Source organism: Branchiostoma belcheri, unplaced genomic scaffold (assembly GCF_001625305.1).
Source record: "Branchiostoma belcheri isolate BF01 breed outbred unplaced genomic scaffold, Haploidv18h27 scaffold5, whole genome shotgun sequence".
Taxonomy (NCBI): Eukaryota; Metazoa; Chordata; class Leptocardii; order Amphioxiformes; family Branchiostomatidae; genus Branchiostoma; species Branchiostoma belcheri.
In genome coordinates this window covers 580,558-599,558 of record NW_017804131.1, presented here as the reverse complement: position 1 = coordinate 599,558, position 19,001 = coordinate 580,558, and the positions used below count along the sequence as shown (strand labels likewise).

At 40.8% G+C, this 19,001-nt stretch overlaps 4 protein-coding genes across 7 annotated transcripts in view; 1 reads left to right on the top strand and 3 right to left on the bottom strand.

Annotated features, from left to right (window-relative positions):
* LOC109479959 overlaps window positions 1-1,741 on the bottom strand; it is a 3,286-nt gene extending 1,545 nt beyond the window's left edge. Inside the window, exons 1-4 of one of the 2 annotated variants that reach the window (XM_019782045.1) lie at window positions 1,671-1,740; window positions 1,244-1,288; window positions 820-971; window positions 138-226 (exon numbers count right to left, since the gene is read on the bottom strand). In XM_019782045.1, the coding sequence (XP_019637604.1) occupies window positions 138-226; window positions 820-966 (236 nt within the window). In that variant the 5' untranslated portion in view covers window positions 967-971; window positions 1,244-1,288; window positions 1,671-1,740. Of the gene's footprint in view, window positions 1-137; window positions 227-819; window positions 972-1,243; window positions 1,289-1,670 lie in introns of both variants that reach the window. The other variant, XM_019782046.1, reaches the window with a different exon arrangement.
* A 1,862-nt stretch (window positions 1,742-3,603) lies between these two features.
* Window positions 3,604-7,257, top strand: LOC109479926 (synaptonemal complex protein 1-like). Of its 3 annotated transcripts, none has more exons than XM_019781994.1 (9): window positions 3,604-3,668; window positions 3,905-4,018; window positions 4,306-4,455; window positions 4,829-4,966; window positions 5,086-5,223; window positions 5,575-5,769; window positions 5,906-6,274; window positions 6,514-6,615; window positions 6,801-7,257. In XM_019781994.1, exons 1-9 carry the CDS (start codon window positions 3,618-3,620, stop codon window positions 7,173-7,175), a joined length of 1,632 nt encoding a protein of 543 aa, XP_019637553.1. In that variant the 5' UTR covers window positions 3,604-3,617; the 3' UTR covers window positions 7,176-7,257. The 3 variants fall into 3 exon arrangements, with proteins under 3 accessions (XP_019637553.1, XP_019637552.1, XP_019637554.1); XM_019781993.1 differs by having other exon boundaries at window positions 3,604-3,734; XM_019781995.1 differs by lacking the exon at window positions 5,086-5,223 and having other exon boundaries at window positions 3,604-3,734.
* A 92-nt stretch (window positions 7,258-7,349) lies between these two features.
* Window positions 7,350-13,420, bottom strand: LOC109479925 (threonylcarbamoyladenosine tRNA methylthiotransferase-like). The gene is made up of 14 exons (XM_019781992.1): window positions 13,266-13,420; window positions 12,883-12,995; window positions 12,396-12,505; window positions 12,028-12,099; window positions 11,874-11,922; window positions 11,537-11,657; window positions 11,203-11,306; window positions 10,603-10,769; window positions 10,071-10,216; window positions 9,688-9,748; window positions 9,226-9,408; window positions 8,830-8,913; window positions 8,210-8,380; window positions 7,350-7,847 (listed from the first exon to the last, which is right to left on the bottom strand). The coding sequence occupies exons 1-14, from the start codon at window positions 13,418-13,420 to the stop codon at window positions 7,668-7,670; spliced, it is 1,716 nt and encodes a 571-aa protein (XP_019637551.1). The 3' UTR covers window positions 7,350-7,667.
* A 994-nt stretch (window positions 13,421-14,414) lies between these two features.
* On the bottom strand, window positions 14,415-16,332 carry LOC109479958. Its single transcript, XM_019782044.1, has 3 exons — window positions 15,675-16,332; window positions 15,085-15,279; window positions 14,415-14,795 (listed from the first exon to the last, which is right to left on the bottom strand). Exons 1-3 carry the CDS (start codon window positions 16,107-16,109, stop codon window positions 14,709-14,711), a joined length of 717 nt encoding a protein of 238 aa, XP_019637603.1. The 5' UTR covers window positions 16,110-16,332; the 3' UTR covers window positions 14,415-14,708.
* Window positions 16,333-19,001: the final 2,669 nt, after the last annotated feature.

Here is a 19,001-nt window from a genome sequence, read left to right as displayed (position 1 = left end):
GCCGCCCAAACCTTCTCTCCCAGGCAAAGTCCCTCGGCGACAAAACCGTCCCTTCGTGGCATAACTCGCGTCGCTCTCCGAAAAAAATTAATGCCGCCACCTCACAAGTCTGCGAAGGAGGCTAGTGCAATACCTACGTCACTATGCCTTGGTGCGGGCGGGGCTCGCGTTGCATGGAATTCCCAGAAATGTGGTTCCTTACATAGGAACCACATTGTTCTGCAACCTGTAAAAAGTAAAAGAAACATTTCTGTTCCTGTTTATATGTTGGTTCATAAAGAGCTAAGTGTAAAACAAGAATAATCCCGTAAAAGATTTTAGAATGTTGCACAAAACATTTAACTCAGCCGTTGTCATTGTTCTGATTTCCGTGGACAAGCGATGTCTTTGTCGATGTTCCATGACCAACGCTCGCTACAAGGCAGATTGGATACGAAAACGTTTTATTTGTGTGGTCATCCCACGATGAGACCCTACATATAGTCAAGTACACTTACGTACAAGTCTCTAAGCGTTTATCTACATCTACTCACTACACTGTTGAAATTGAGATTCGAATTCTCATAAACGGGGTCAAATCTCAGTTACTTCACAACCTGCTAGCCTCCTGTGCAGGCCCCGCGGCGGTGGAAAAGAGTTTTTAACGCGTTATTTTAATATAGCCGGCCATCCTACATAGCCACCGAGAGAAGGTTCCATTCCGCCCAACCTTCTCTCGGTGGCTATGTAGGATGGCCGGCTATATTAAAATAACGCGTTAAAAACTCTTTTCCACCGCCGCCGGGCCTGCACAGGAGGCTAACAACCTGCAGTACTCACACAGAGACTACAACAGACAGTGCTGCTCATGGCCTCCCGAAAGCCATCAACAGGGGCTGCGTCCTGTCGTTCGAAGAAAACGATGAGAACGCAGATGAAGAACGTCAGGATGAAGGGACTTGAGTGAACGCGGAGTACCACCCCCATGATTCCTGTGATAAAACGTTCAGTGAGTTAGCCTTCATATATATCTACGATTTTGTGTTGCATCATAACAGCGACATCACAACTGCTCACTAAAGTTGGCCGCAGGTTTTAACGAAGGAGTGATCTCCAAGCAGAAGTTGGAAGGGAAGACTTGTCGCATTCCGTCATTAAAAACGGAAAAGAAAATGTCACGATCTTCCTTTCCAATATCTGCTTGGAGATAAGGAGTTTCCACTTCCTGGTGGTAAAAATCAAAGAATGTCAGAAGAATACGTACTATTTGATTAGACTGGACGGGCCTGAACGCTCAGAGCCTAGCCAACTGTAAACAAATATTGACAGTAAGGATAATGGTACATATGAAATTTATTTACTAGTAGTTTTGATACTTTATAGCAAGTAGTGTAAAAATACAGAACGCATGATTCTTGTCTACATGTACTTGTATCCGTGACATGGTATTGGGCCGATTTCTACAAATGACTCAGTCAGTATATGGTGCATCATAGTGAACACTGAATCGTTTCGAGAGGAATCTAAATAAATAGATGATAGTAGGCATATATTACACCCCGTTTTTAATTGGGGTATATCATACAGGTACGGTACGAACGCGGACACGTTGTAATTCTACGGCATGGTACATGTACATGTATGGCGCAAGAGCATACACACACGGTAACAAGAAAAAGGAACATACGCACCTTGTTGTTGATTCTCAGTACTGAGTAGCTACGCGATGCGTGTTGAAACAGGTTTGCTGGGCGGAAATCCCCACCCGAAAAGAGAATAACTATTGGATGGAGCAGGTTTCTGCAGTGCGCGTGTGAGTCATGGGGATTTCCATTCTTCTGCCCCGGTATTGCACCATACCCCACTTCGATTCAAATGTTTGTTTAAAAGAGAATAAGAGCCAAAACTCTCGAAATCTATTTCAAGAATATTCCTGGCTTTGCCAGATATAATTTTTTCATGCATTTTACTTATTATGTTGTCATTTTTGGGTGTTAATATCTTGTTCTTATGGTGAGGAATTGTTGTTTTTAGAGGCAGTGCAATGCAGTGACGTCGTGAGTATGATCACGTGTCTACTGCACCAGCCAATGGCCGGCCAGGAAAAATGTTCCTCTAACCACCTGCTTAAATGTACCTCTGACGTGTGGACGTAGAAATAAGTTGGAAAGTCCCTTAATGAACTAACATGTGAACTACGGAGAAGTGGAGGCCAACCGATAGTTTCTTCAGCGTTCGGCAGCGAGCAACAACGTCTTCATTGATCGGACTAAAATCTCCTTAAGGGACGTAAATTTCAGAAGTCGACGTTTCGTTCTCAACAAGTCGACCCGGAAGTGAACTTAGACTTGTTTTTCACACTTGCCTTTGTGTGACGAAAGGTGTTTGGTTGCCTAATATAGGTACGCACCAATTATAACTACATTTATGTCGAGAAATTTCGCGACTAGACTGTAGCCGCCACCGTCGGTCAGCGCTTCGGCAGTGTCCTGGTGTACCAAGGAACGAGTGGCAAAGCTTAAAGGAACCTAACCCTACAGCGACGGACTCACAGGGGAGTCCGTGAAGACGTCCCCCGAGGTAGGAAAGTTCACTCCCTGTTTATCTAATCATAAATATGACTCACAAATAGATTTCATCACAGAGACCTGGCCATGGCAGCCACACAATTCCATGTGAGTTCGACTACACCAAGAAATTTGCAACAGTTTATGTCAGTGTGACTACTTAAATCGAATTTGACTATGCAAGGAGGTTATAGTGGGGAGACTATGTTAATATACAAATGTTCGGAACGCGTTGAACGTTGTTGAACGTCTACGTCCATTTCCCCTAATTTGACGGAAATTTGCCTCTCATGGCGGACAAAAATTTTGTCAAATTCTGATCATTCATATCATAATTTGAATTAGATACAAGACGGTTTAGGGTAGTCGACTATTAAATTCATCAAGATGTGTCTCAATCGGGCGACAGTCTTATACATGTACACTATAGTATATTCGTTTTTTGCGCTCTGGTTGACAAAACAATGAGACACAACATCAGGAACGAAACTACGTCACTGAAACAGGATTCAGGTCAGATGATCATGGGGCCCGCGGAAACTTGCATTACCTGGCGTTACTATAAGTAGTAACCGGCGGGACTTTCCGATTACATAATCGGACTACTAATAATGGAAACTCAAGTTGCACACTTCTCATTGGGAGGAAGTGGTTGTTTACTACAGGCTGTACGTGGCCACAGGTACCACAGGTACGCTCCAAGCAGTGGTTTAGACTTCAGCTTCTTTTTGATGAGTTTTAGGCGTTCTTTTCGGGCTTTTTTGTACCGGAAATTCGGAATTTTTCCGGTGAAGCCTTCTGTGGTGTATTGGATACTGCTCTGCCGTTTGATACTATCTTATGGCCTCTTAGCCACCAAAAAGGTCTGGAGAACAGGCTCAGAGGTAGACATATAAAATACATGTATTTGAAAATCTGTACATGTTAATTTGGAAGGACTGAAGACTTAAAAGGTCAATAGTAAGGCAAATACGCTATGCTGTTTACTCAAAGTGATTGTGATGTGTGTTTTGACTGAATTTTTTCCTTCCAAGATTGACTTAAACCAGCGCCCATCAAGTACAGATATCGATGGAGACTTCAGAAATCCACCCCTCACCGGAGTTTGACTTGTCCCCAAAGGTAGATATTCGACACCAACAGAACTGCGGGTCTTTGGAAAACAGGGCAATGCTGAAGGCTGATAAGGTACATGTGTGTATGTTTACTGCACTAGAGGTTTGTTAATTTGTAATCAACCATGCTTTTTATAATGTGTCAAATTTCTGCCACACAGAAAAGGCATACAGTAGTTGTGAATTGCATTACTGACGCTGTATACAGTTGATTGTTCATTAATTCATCCTTTATATTTTCAGAAAACTACTATCAATGGCAACTTGGTGGGGGCCATCGCAAACACCAAAGAAAAGCTGAACGCTACTTTTCAGTCAGCCGAAGGACAAGAAAATGGAAACATCAACCATGATGCAGTGAGTATTAATATTAGCTCCCTAAATTGTTTCACCTTATCATTTTAGTCTATGAGAATATATGTTCTAGTTTCTACATTGTACATAACCACAACTATATCATCAGAGGTATTGTTCCTCCCATACATGCCTTTAAAAAACGTATCAGCATCATCTGTGAAGAATTTTGAAAATGTAGATGCCATAACAGATTGTAAACCAATAGAATTCATTATCTTCTAATTGTCTTCACATGAAGGCATGTTCTTCATATGCCTGTGAGTATATCAAACTGTTGATGGTTTCAGGAGCACACACAAACGGAACTAGAACGAGAGCTGAAAGAACTCTGCATCGAGGTTGATGAACTGAAAGCATCCCGCCAACATGCCCAGAAATTGGAGAAGGAGAACAGAGATCTCACCAAGGAATATGAGAGCAATACACAACAGCAACAGGTAACAAATTTCTCACCTTTGCTGAGCTTGTAATATAAGTGTATTATGTCATTGTGATTGACTGATTACTGGGATCTTGTTACATGTAGATCACATGTTTACAAAATTCAACATCAATACTGTACACAACCTTGACAGTAAGTCCATTATGGCAGCAAAAGTGACTTACATCAGACAGAAAACACAGGTGGTACATACCAAAAAATTTTAAGATGTTTATCATATTGTCGACCTATTTAATATCTCACGATATTGTTGTTACAGTGTATGGTGGTTATGGATATTTTTATTATTGTTAATGATACTTGCAGTGTACTTGCTCTTGTTAAATATGATATTCGACTCAATCTTTTGTTCTTTTGCTATGTAACAGGAGCAAATTGATGATCTGTTGTGGAAACTCGAAGAGAAAGAACGAGAAGTTAACGAACTGGCAGCGACAAACGAGCGGATGGAGACAGAGCACAGTGAGGCATTAAGGCTTTCTGAGACCAGGGAACAACAGCAGCAGGTAAACCATCTGTCACCTCTGGTGAACTTAGTATATAACATTACATGAACACGTACTATGTTATTGTGGACTGGTTACTGGGGATCCTGTTTGATCAAATTTTTGCTCTTTTGCATCAGGAGCAAATTGATGATCTGGAACAAAAACTCCATGAAAAAGAACAAGAAGTTAACGAACTGACAGCGACACAAGAGCGGATGGAGACAGAGCACAGTGACATGTCAAGGATTTCTGAGACCAGGGCACAACAGCAACAGGTAAATCATTTCTCACCTTTGGTGAACTTAGTATATAACGTTACATGTATATGTACAATGTCATTGTGGACTGGTTACTGGGATCTTGTTATATCACATTTTTGGTCTTTTGCAACAGAAGCAAATTGATGATCTGGAACGAAAATCATTTCTCTTCTGTGAGGGATGTGGTACTGACAAGAAACAAAGTAATTATTACATGGAAGTGTACAATCTGTTGGGGAGAAGTTGTCATAGGTGGTCAAGCAAACACAGAGAATATAATGTTTATATACTGCGATATGAAAATACCATGATATCATGCAAGAATACAATGTAACATTCAGATGTCCATTATTTACTATCTAACAGGAGCAAATTGAGCAGCTTCAAACAGAGCTGGAAAACACCCAACGAGTATCTGCAGAACTGGCCTTGGAAAAGGAAGCCCTCGAAACCAGGTCAGGAGAATACAGAGATACAATCAACACGGTCCGCAAGGAGCTTGAGCAGCTCACAGAGATAGTGAAGGAGCAGGAGATCCTTTTGAGGGGCCTTCATCCACTGGTAAGCTTAACATCTAGTTGTGTGACAATCTTGATTTTGACATTAAAAGCAGCTTTGTAAGTCCATCTCATAAAATGCTAGGTGCCAGTAATTTTTCTACACATAGAAGACACAATTTCCTTGAACATCCCAACAGTTGCCTGGCGTAGATGACCTTGTGGACTGTCAGCGCCACCTTGCTGAGCTGACTGGAGATGACATCCAGTTGACTGCCCACATGAGAGAGTGCCAGTCCTGCCAGCGCGTGGTCACCCACTACCTCTTCCACATCAAAACGTGCCACACGATCAACTGTGAGCGCTGTGCTTACGTGCGACAGTTGTATTGTGGGCATGTCTTTACGTGTGAGAGGGAGGGGTGTGACATTACAGGGTGTGAGGAGACCAAACAGGCCATCCGGGACAGTCAACTCAGTCCTGAAGAGCTCCAGAACAACAAACAGTTTAGAGACAAGATTTCAGTCCATCTGAGGAGGATCACAAGTCCATCCTGTGGAACTGCCGAGGTCAGTAGTGGCAAAACCTTCTTGAAACAACTTTAGACATTTCAATTGTAAAATTTGCCGTAATTGCAAATGTTAGTTGTGTTGGCTTTGTTTAGTTGTGAGATATGTATCCAATACAAAACAATGATATGTGACACAGTACATTGAAAATCAAAATATCAACAGTCATTTCTCTTCCCTGCTCATTTGCCTTTGTTCACTCATAACACAAAATTATTTTGATCCCCGTCCCCCTTCAGTGTGGGGGAATTTTCCGTGCATTCCAACAGAGGGAATTCTGGGCAGTTGCAGTGGGGCCGGTCAACCTGCATCGCCATCAAATCAGCAACAGGCTGCTACAGGTACTGTCAACTGTCAAATCTTTGGTGGCACTTATCATGTACACATGTGTGTTTTGATGAAAATTGATGCACATTTTACTTCTGTAAGTGGTTGTAGAATTTCAGTCATTTTCCCAATTTTTCGAGAAGTAGTTGACAATGTGTAGTTTTACATGTAACAGTTTTCTATCTTCATCATATTTCAGATGTGCTTCCGCATTCTACCCTTCACAGTATCACAGGCAGAGCAGGCTATCATAGCCTGCCTCAGTCACAGTGACCTCTGGTCCAGTCCTAGTCACAGGAAGAGATGTCTCGTCTGTAACATCTGCCTAACCTCCCTGCGATCCTGTGCTTCCTGTACACTGCCAAGTTGTGAAATCTGCACCATAGGTGCAATAGCATGTGCTCAACACAGTATAAATTGTACAACTGAAAGTTGTAAAATCCCGTTTTGTAGATATTACAAACATTGTGTAAGGGATGGGGACACAGTGTATCCCTCGCCGACTGTGTTGGCATTATTCAGGGAGAGTATTCTAATGTTAAACCATCCTCCTATTACAGGAGGCCTCTTGTAAATCATATTGATTGTATGATATAAATTATATATGTACAATGTTAATATATAAAAAGTTGTTAGAATAAAACTGTGAAAATGTCCTTCGTTGGTGTATTTATTTTCAATAGATATAGGTGATAGGGCAAATGTGTAAATCTTCTACGCATAGAATTTGACAGGTATCTAGTTGTCTGAATGATCAAACATGAAGGCGAGCATGGACCATTGACTATTCAAAATCATCCCCAGCAAAAAGTTGTTTGTGCCATGATTCAATAATGATACAACATCATGATAGTATTTCTGTAATATAATTGTTTGGCATTCTTTTAAAAGTTGAAACCATCAAGTCCTGTTTGAAACCACAGTGCAATGAATTCTGAGCTTCTGATCTTTTCCTGTTGCACAATTGACATTCAGGGTCAGTGTACATGTGTATGTACACATTCATCCATACATGAGATTTAAGACTGTTTGATTAATCTACACCAACCAATTCCTTCCTCACATCTCAGAATTTAGCACTTACTCTGTAAACAATCCTACAAAGATCTAAAACAACGGCAAGAACTAGAACAAAAGCAGCCACTTGCATCCATCGGGGCATACCAACAGGAGTTATCCTGGACAGCTGGTGCTGTACCCATGCCAGCGGGGGTTGTGCTGTTACTGTTGTGCTGTCTGTTGTTTCCTGTGAAGCACAGAGAGAAAAAAAACAACTTGTGAGGCTACTATGAAATACATCCCTTTAAAGCTGACAATCTTATATCATATCTTAAACAAAGAAACAAAGCTGTCATTACTATTTGAAATGAAAGATACTTTGGAAGCCACAAGAAGTCTTAAATTATGCCTTGTAGCTTGATCTGGTGGAAAAAAAAAGGAGCAACTAGCAGATATGAACAAGCTGACCCTTGTAATGATCAGTTTCATTGCTATTAAATACAAATACACCTGTTTTCAGTCCCCCCCCATTTTGTGATGGAGAAGTTTAATGAACAAATTAAGAAAAAGACATCAGTAATTCTTCTCTGTAAGTTGTGAAGGTCATACCTGAAGGTTATCTTGTACACCTGACACAGTACCCTTGGGTAGTGGGGTTGCTATGGCAACCTTGGTCACCTGACCTGACAGTAGCCTTCCCATGAGGTAGTGCTTCCCTGTTGACGTGATCTCCACGGTAACCATCTTTCCCAGTAACTTTTCATCTTTGGGCACCAGGACCTGGATGGAAAGAAAGATGTTCATGTTCCAAAACAATTCCTTACTTGCACAATCATTCCTGAAGGCTAATTGCATGCACAGTGTCAAAGAAAGTAAAGTAAAGCAATAGAAAACAACTACATTTTGTACTGTCTAATCAACTTATACTACTACTATGTTTGCTATTATGAGGTTTGGTAAAACACCACATCTTTTAACTACAACATGCAGGTACTAGGACAACATGCAGGTACTAGGACATGTATTATAAAAAGTGATCCTACAATGCTCTAAACCATTGAATTTACAAAGTGTAACAAGCAGCTACTACAAGGAGAACTAAACATAGATGGAATGTTATTTCCAAATCATAAGCCAGAGCTGATTTCCTACTTTAGGACATATTAATTATTCATTTTTAATACATTTAACCTATACACGATTTCACTGTTTTCAGAGGTTTTCCTCACCTGATCATAGCACTTGTTGTGTGCTACATAAAACTTCTTGTCATGTGATTCCTCTGTCACTAAAACATCCTGGATTTCTCCAACCTGGAAACACAACCATTGTCAATACAATCAATACCAATACTCAACGTTACATATAAAAACATGTACTTGCTGACACATCTATCTGCTATTACATGTGTATTAGTTAAAATATAATTTAAATAATGCAGTACTCAAACATATGAAATAATGGGTAGTCAAACATGGGCTAGATGCATTTTATTAAATTCTGCTATTAATGTACATGTATACTGTAGTACTCAAACATATGAAATAATCAAACATGGTCTAGATTCTTTTCTGTTAAATAGAATGAGATAAACAGCATATACCTTTGAAGTTTAAAAAATATACCTTGTGATCATACGGCCTGTAGCTCTGAAACAGCTCTGATATTGCTTTTGTTCTCCTCTTGACCTCCTGAGGATCAACCCTCTGCATCCTGGCAGCTGGGGTACCAGGTCGGGGGAAGAACTGGTTAATAAACAGACTGGGAAACTTGTACTCTTCAACCAGCTGCAAGGTCTCCTCAAAATCCTGAAGAAAAACACATAAAAATGCATATGTCAAAGGAAGACAAAAACATTCTGGGGATTTTGTGTGCTACTTACTTCAATGTACTTGAAGATAATTACAATGACTTGTAATGTGTATTGAAACTTACTAAAAGTTCATCTTTCAAAATGAGATGTCTAATTCTAATAAACTATATCACCAACATTTCTTTCATTGTGAGATGAATGTAATTCTAAGACCATTGCATTTTCTAACACTGTTAGATTCCATATATTTAAACAATCCATAATGTACATGTACCTCAGCAGTTTCTGTTGGAAATCCACAGATGACATCAGTTGCTATGGTAACATTGGGAACTCTGCAGAAAACAAAAACAAAACTTTGTCAGGAAAACAAACTTAAAGGCACAGTATAACAAAGAATCAACCTAAAGTTAAAGCTACATGAATTTTTCGGCATATACTGCTTGGTTCAGATCTTCATGAGCATTCTTCAACTTAATTTCATTTTTCCATACGTAACTTAACAAATAAAGAATGTGCTTTAATGAGTTAAAAGATCAATTTTCATTCAGCATTAGCAGTGTAGGATCAGTGATTTTTCTCTTCCAGGAAACACTTATTCCTTCTGGCACTGCATATCACTTATAAAGGCATAGACAGTACTGAGATGATCTGTACCTCTCCTTGAGGAAGTTGACGACTTGTTTGAAGTCTGCCAGACAGTACTCCCTCCTCATGTCCATCAGAACACTGTCTGATGCAGCCTGGACAGGGACATGCAGGAACGCATACACTTGGGGGTGCCTCAGGATCTTTGCCATCTCCTGAAAACCAAATACATTTTACAATAGTTTTTATGGATAACAATTTTGATATTTGATGAGCAATTTAGATCTGATTCTGTCTTGTATTTGCTATTGCACTGTTTGTACGTAAGTGCCCAGGGCCACTCTGAAAAGTCACTGAGAGTGCCACCCTGGTAAAAGAACACAGAAATAAATAAATAAATAATCTTTAATAGAAGAACAAACTTAAGAATCTGAGTGTACAATCTCATATTTTCAACATATCTCAAGGGGAAATACTCCACTGCAAATACAACTGTTATGAATGGAGATCTAAAAAAACATCACAATATTTCTGTAAACAAAACATGTGCTAATAAGTACATGCACATTACATCAATACACTACATACTAATGCCACCTACCTCTAGATGTTCCAGTATGTACGGTGGGTTGGTCATGCCCACACGTAACATGCACCCCTCAGGTATGACCTCCACCAGCCTCCACAGTAGCTCAGGTAACGTCACACCGATGTCCTTCCCATAAGCTCCCGTGTCTTCACTGGTCAACCAGATCTCCACTACTCCCTCTACAAGAGGAAAACAAGAACACATGTAGTACATATACAATATGATAATGGTAGGATATTGGGATTTTCTTATACACAACCAGGTATTCTTCCTACCCTGCTTACGTTTCAATGTCTATCAGACACCTTCCTCAGAGCTTCTGACTCAAGTACTACTTCTCAACTTGAAGAATCCATGGTTATGTATAAGAAAATTCAAATATCCTATGTTCTACCAACCTGATTATTTTTGGTATGATAATGGCTTATTTGTGCATTTGTTTATTCGCATTTTCCACAAAGTCAAAATGGTATTAAAACAACATAAACATCTGATCTATAGACTGCAAGTAGAGCTTTTAAGTTTTTCTTCGTGTTTCATGTTATTCTGTGCACGATTTCAAGATTTCCATTTGAAAGAGTTATCATACATTGAAAGAAATTGATTATATACCTTCAAATGACTGTCTAGCCCTGGAGACAATTTCTTCTGGTGGATAACTGCCCAGCTCCCCACGAGCGTGCTTGGTCTTGCAGTAGGTGCACTGGTTCAGGCAACTAGCAGGAAAACATGATATGTTACAAAACTTGATATTTTTGTACATACATGTAAATCTTAAGCTTACAAAAGTGTAACACAACAAATTGTAGACTATGGTAAGAATATAATAATATTGTATCATATGCACCCTTGTATCTTTCTAAAGTTAATGAAGAAAAGTCAGTCTAGTCTTTCCGGTGTATACCACAGTGACTGTACTGAATATGCTGTCTCCAAAGTGACTCACCCTGTGTTGATAGCGATGATCTCTATAAGAGGGTTTTTCCTAATTTTGGGAAGGTCCAGTTTGGCACCACCCAGTTTCTTCCCAAGATTCTTTTTCTGCCCAAACAGCCTCACACTGTGTCCTGTAAGGATTGGGAAAAAATAGCAGAAAAATGTTGGTTACAAAGCACTTACTAGTACATGTAAGCTGTAATAATTCAATTTGACATTGAAATAAACAAACAAACAAACAAACAGACATTAAGGATGAATTCTAATCTACAATACTAGTATTGTTGATAAGCAGATCTAGAAATCTTGGATAATCATATTAGCAATTATGAACAGATAAAAATCACCTTTCAAGGTTTCTTCCACCACTTCTACCACTCTGTCTATCTGTTGGACCTGTAATGTAAAAACAAAATCAAGGTTTTGTAGTTTAGCAGTTCTAAAACCAATGTATGTATGTAAAAACTGTAATTTTAGAGGACACAGATTTTCCATACTTACCCCAATGACACTGAGTCCTTTAAGATATTTTGCTTTTGGTTGGCCCTGAGGAACACAGCCAGCCACTACAACCTGTGAGAATACACAAAGATGCTACAAATGTTACATTAATGTGTCATACATTTTCATGCAATATAAATACTAGTAGCTTCAGATCAAAAATAATTTGAAAAAAGGTCAAAGTAACCTGTCTTAAACTTCCTGTGTTCTTATATTTACTTAAGATTAGTTCACACAATCAGAGAAACACTAAGGAATGAAATGAACGTGATCAATCTTTATCACAAGTGATTGTTTTCAATATATCACTGAAGCCTAAACTTAATTAATTCTATGTTTAACATGATGACAACTACTAAGCACCCCACCTTCTTGGCCTCCCTGTGTGCCCTGGTGATGGTGTTCCTGAAGTGGTCCTCAGCAGGGTTCTTTACTGTACAGCTGTTCAACAGCCACAAGTCTGCAGCATCAGGGGTGTCTGTTACAAGGGAACAACATGATTGATCCTGGTAATTACAGGGACACACCAAAACTACATAAAGAGGGGATAAAGGAATAAAGTATGCTTTTGTGGTTAGATTGGTAACTGTATTTCAGAGGAATTCTCCCCCTAAAGTTATGTGTCTTGCAGTCAATTTCAACACATTACCCAATCACACTATTTTGCAACCCTTCCAGTTACACTGACAAAATGGGCTGTATGGTGCAGAATATGCTGTATTGTGCATATTGGGAAATGCAAAAACACACACAGACAGACATGACAAAGACTTAAATCCTTGGGGTAAAGTAGAAAGTCTGCACGAAGAACGGACCAAAAAATAAAACCATTCCCAAGTCGCTGTAACTCCTGACCTGTGATTGTGTACCCATAAGCTGCCAGCTGCCCTGCCATGTACTCCCCGTCTGAGTTGTTATGTGAGCAGCCCCACGTCTTCACATAGATGCTCTGTGTTCCTGGGATAACACTGTACAACATCAACAAAAATACATAAATTTTGTTGTAGTTTCAACTTCTTGCATATACTAGTAAGAATACAACTTCTGGAATCAAAGATATCAAAGTCATTAAAGGATAAACAATATAGTAGTCCAATGTTACTAATTTTGGGGGTCAAGATTCTAAATCTTATGTCACATTCAAGTTTATATGAGATACAGGTTGTTCAAGTCTAAGCTTTGTACTTGTACTTCTACAACAATATGTCAATACTATTCTTGCAATGTATATACATTACCTGTCACACTCTGGATCTAACGTCTCTGGATCCTTGTGCTTCTTCCTCACCCGAGGAACAACATTCTTCCTGGACCCAAAGCGCTCCTCAGGAGTCAGGTCAGTTGAGGACACCATGTCCTCAATGTCTTCAAGAACTTCACCACAGGTAGGCATCTTAGAACCTACAAATATTATACTGTAATTCACTTTGTCTTCATGGTATTGGTTAATCTCCAAGCAGGCAAAATAATCCAAACCTCTGCTTGGAGAGTAGGTATTGGTAGCAAAATTTCCGGGTCTGTCGACTCTGATATCAAGGAACATATGACGAGAATTTCTTGAGATCTTGTACAATCATAATTTGTCGTTATATATACGTTAGTGGTGTAGACTCAAACAGGGTTATTTTCCCCAGTACAATGTATTTCCAAGGGCCAAGTTTACATACATTTAAGTGATGTCCTATTTTGAGCAAATTATATATATGACGTTTGAGTGGCCATGGTCTTGCTACCAAGTACTAGTACAGAAGGTTTTAAAAAGCTCGCCCACATATGAAGTTGGATAAAAATGCCAAACTATCACCTAGAACTCACTTTGGTAGATCAACAGAATCCTTGAGTTGAGAAGTATTCACAGTTGAAACTTTGGCCCGATATACCGTCGTATATGAGTATACTAGGACAAAATTCACGGCGTTTTCTGACTACACTGACGAAATTCCACGTTTCGTCGCCATGCTGGGGTCACACAGGTCAGAGGGGAAAGGTTGTAGTGGTACATCCTATTTCCCATGAAGCATTGCGCATCGCGGGAAATTTAAAGATGACCACTAGGGGATCAAAACAAAAGAGACTGGATTTTTCTTCTGCATTATTGTGGGGTGCAAGTTTTCCGTTAAAATTGAATCAAGAGGGAACGTGTCTTGAAGAGTAACTGGAACTTAGCATGCAAGTTAAAACTGTCTTTAATAGCTAGGCATCCAGGACCCTCCACCCATCATCTGAACTGCACGGCTGTCAGTAAATCAGCTGTAGTTACATGATTGTATATAAAGAACTCAGAGTAATACCCCTACTGCACTAATACTGATTGCTTGCGGGTTATTTCAACGTAGAAAAAGGACCATGAATATGGACATTCAAGAAACAAGCAAAATATTGTCTGGTTTACATAAAATCCATCTTTATTTGAACAGCAATTCATTGACACTGAGTGTACCGAAGTTCACTTCTGTGCATATCACTACCACACAACATTGTCGTTGAAAAAAATAAACAAAAAGATTTACATCGATACAATTTGTGCGTGCATTTGAAAGCTATATAACAGCTGCATATGTGCATGAGGAAAAGCAAAGACGTATTTTCGTTCTATTTTACTCCATGCAAAGACATTTCTTGTCTTTGCTCCACGTAAGAAAAATGTTTAGAATAAGAGGTTGAGTTGCACAGTGACTGCTTCAGGGAACAATGTCGGCTGTTGCATCGCTCCCTTCTTCCGCTAGATGACGCTCTTTCTCTACTAGACGGTTCTCCAACTGATCCACCTGCCAAGGAGAAAAGGGAAAACAAAAGAAAAAGTTTACAATTGTAGTATTATTGTACAAAAGCCATGTGAAAATGTACTAGCTATAGAAAGTCCCAGTTAACTCCATGCCAACATTGAAATATTCGGCACAATTTGACCAGACGAAACGGTCAGTGACAGTGCAAGTTACACTCATACTACATTGTACTTATTTTGCCCTTTTTATATACTATAGGTCAATATGCCTTTCACTAAAGAATGCAGATAGCCTCTTCCTTTAAAAATGAATACCGATGAAACTTACTCACCTCTGACATGAGTTTGGCCACCTGCGCACGCGCAGCAGCCAGTTGTGCGACCAGGTCGTCCTGTGCGCGCCACATGGCGTCCCGGTCTGCCATTGGTGGACAGGTGGGGCTGGTGTTGACGTCACGGGGTAGGTACAAGGTGTACACACAGTTGCCCTCGCTGTTTACATAGTTGGTCATTCTCAGGCCCGACATCTGCGGGAAAACAAAGTCAACAATTAACGTTGTGTTTTGGCGGGACATCTGACCTGCTTGGCTAGTGTTCACATTTGTAGTTGGGAATACAGTAGTTTTTAACCGCTGTCTCAATACAAGACTTATGTTGTACAGTATACTATACTAGAAGTTTCTTGCAAATCCTGAAGTTTGATTACAACAGTCATTTTTATTACACAGACCATGGAGGCAGAAAAACTCCAATGCACAGACGTAGACCAGACGTACAACATAAAATATTTACGGGGCTAATTTCTTCTCACTTCCTTGTAAAGGTGAAAATAGAGTAGCAGATTAGTTTTGCCACACACACTTTCTTCTCTGACCTTGATGAATGATCAAACGGCCATGCACAAAAAGATGGGTCATCTAACCTTTTGCTCGGTTGTCTTCGCGTAGGTGCCGGGGATGCTCGTGTCTCCTCGGCCCGCGCTCGGCCTCCGACGATCTCCGACGACTCCGGTTTTGTCAGCCCTCGGGCCCTCTCGGCTTTCTCCGAACAGCGACATGTCTCCTCGGGTGCTCCCGGCGCCGACGGAGGCGCTCCCACCGCGGGCGAGCTTCATCCCCGGGCTGGCGAGGCTCATGCTCGTGTCGCCCCGGCCGACGCTCCTGTAGCTGCTCGGGGCGGCGGTGTCTCCCCGTCCGCGGTACCAGCCCGGGCCCCTCCGGTAGGTGGTTGCCGTGTCCCCGCGCCTGGCTGCGAGCCTATAGTTGCTGCTAGGCGGGAGCGTGTCCCCCCGCCCGGCGTCTGCTGTCCAGTACGACAGCGAGAAGACAGCAAGGAACAGCAGGGCAAAGGACTTCATCGTCGAAAGGTAGTGGCGAGAGTAAAGGTTCAATCTTGAAACCAAAGGCTTGACTGTCTTTCTCCACAGCGACAGAGAGTCTGAAGCAAGCCGATTTCGCGCCAGATTTTATAGCGATTTTGGTCCGATGATTCATTCTTTGAGAAGGAAGAAGACGACGTGACGTGATTTCCAAGATCAGACCGGAGATTGGCGACAGGTGTCTGCAGCTGAAGGTCCGAGACGGGCCATGTCGCGAGGTTTCCGGCCTGTGACAGGTGATTTTCTCCTGTCAGGAACGCAAACGTGATCTCTGCTTCGTTTGGAATTCACGGCAGCTGCTGATGAACTTGATAACACTAGAACTCAGCAGCCCTGTGCACTAATAACAGATCACACTTACTTTATAACTTTAATTTTGTGGCTTTTCCACCAAGCACCCATCCGCCGGCGCCCTGCTCGTCTAGATATATATCTCTCTGTCTCTAGCTCTCCATCTCCCTTCATGCACTCTTTCGTTTAGGTCTCTTTCTTCATCCCTTTGCCTGATTTCTACCTTCTATGATTTATTCGTCCAATACTGGCATCTCTTTCGTACTTTCTCTTGCTGTTTATTTCTTATACAAGATTGTTAAACTTTATTAGCTTTGTTTTTAAGTGCAATTTTCAACCAGTCGGCCAGTTCTGACAACAACTGAACAAGTCCCATACTACCTCCGCGATTCTTATCAAAGAGAAATAAACAATAAGACGTCTTAATTATTTTCCTTTAATGGCTAAGCCACCTCCGGCCTTGGAAAGTGACCGGAAGTTATGATGAGTCTATCCGCTGTCCTGGCGAGATGACAAGGTTTTTCTCCACCCACAACACGCGACATACCAACCCACTCACACCACAAGGACTTTCAACTAACCGGAAAAAATGCGGTCTTGTGCCAAAAGAAATTCCACAAATCCCTCGGTTATAGGCGGGAAAAGCGATACAACAGAAAATTCTTATCATTTGGCTATGACGCCAAAAAATGGGCATACTAGGAAATAAAGATTCCTGTTAGTTGTCTTAAAGTTAAGTTAATCTTTAGTAGCCTACGGATGTGCAAAGTTGTTTGATCGTGCGTCGTGGCTAGGAGGATCCTTTTTAGAAGTTCATCATCGGGTTAAAGAGATTGTGTCGAGATATTTATTAAAGTGTACAGAAAAATACAGCCACACATGTACAACCTCACTGATTGTATGTGACGCGTTGTTGGCAGCTACTTTCTCAATAGGCGACATGTGGTCACACAATTCTTGAAATGTGGCGTGTTAACATCCTGCTTTCTGGGACAGCACCAGCCAATTATTCCACCTGTTACTAGAATTCATCATCTCCTGGCGAATGGTCTAATACTAACTGCGAGCTGTCAAAATAAAATCTATTTGTCGAAGAGTGTGCAAATTAAGTGTTTTTTTCACGTCACCCTAACTGACCACCTCGAAGGAAATGTAAGAAAATAAAACAATTTCAGCCTTCTCCTGGACAAAATGTAGGACGTTCAGTGCTACCTCCATGTTTCAAGATGGAATGATACTGGATACATTAATTTATTATCTATTTCTGTGTTCTTTTACCAGGGTGGCACTCTCAGTGACTGGGTCTTACAAATTCTTCTTCGTTTTAACTTCTGTTTAAAGAAAAAGAAAGGACGCTGTGTTATTTCTTCTCTGCACTAATGTTTTCGACCTCAGCACCCAGCAAAACATGCATGTGTTAATCCTCGCGTCTTACGTTTGCCCCTCTGCCGAGACTGTTTACAGACTTTACCGGCCCGATCCGCTGAAGTATGCCCGAAGGCGTGTCAATGTTTGTGCGGGTAGCTGTCATACCGACACGACATCCTGTTTTGGGGTAAACTCACAGATTTCGGACAGTGGCAGCAAGGAATTCTACTAAGACCACCAGAAATCTATATTAGGCCACAGCAAGTAATTTTTATGGATGACATCAGCGCGCGAATTAATTTTCGTCTGATTTTGAAAAAAAAAAAACAAAAAAAAAACAACAACAACAAGAAATTTTGTTGCCTTCTGACAGTGGTCAACATGCTGAAAATGTCTGCTGCCATGCCGGAAGGTGGATGGCAGGTAAATACGAAGAGAGGAGACAAGAAAAGACTCTGATTTAATATGTTTTGTTTCTTACTTTGATGCAGTGATATGTGATGCTGGCTGTGTAGATGTGATGTTCCCACCGAATCAAAACCATTTGTACCACCATGAATGAGTTAAACATTTAAAATGTAGGAATCTTGTTTTTTTGGCCCGCCTTGTTTTTTTTTTTCGCCCGCTCGCATTAGATTTGGTATCTGCGGAGGATGTCATCCATAAAATTTACTTGCTGTGGCCTTATATGTTGTTTTGACAAGTCGCGTCGAACCAGTTTAAGACAATTTTCTACGATGGACGGACTGAACGTTATTTTCCCCAAATTTATCTGGGACTTCTACTTTAAGTCTGTGAAATTTCACTTTAGTTTTGCAGATGTTACATTGAACGCTTGGTCTGTTTCTCAAGCACTAGACAGTGGCTACAGGAGTAATACATTGAAAGGATGCGTCGAAGAAGGAAAGGACAGTTTTAAGGCAATTTGTAAGTTTCTTGTAGTCGAGGTTGACGTCGAGGTCGAAGTCGCAAATTCTATCCGGATATCCCTGGCACTCCTCTCTAGACGTTGTGTTATTGGGACGAAAATTTGTTTCACCATATGTTGCCACCTTATCATTTTCGTAAGGCCTTGCCAAGAAGTTATTAAGGCGTGTCGCGTTGTTGAAGTTTAATGACATTGACTCTCACATCCTGTTGTTGGTTAGTGTGAGACAGACAGCTCGTGTTCGGCTGTGTAAGGGTAGAGGCTAATTAAGAACAGTTCCACCG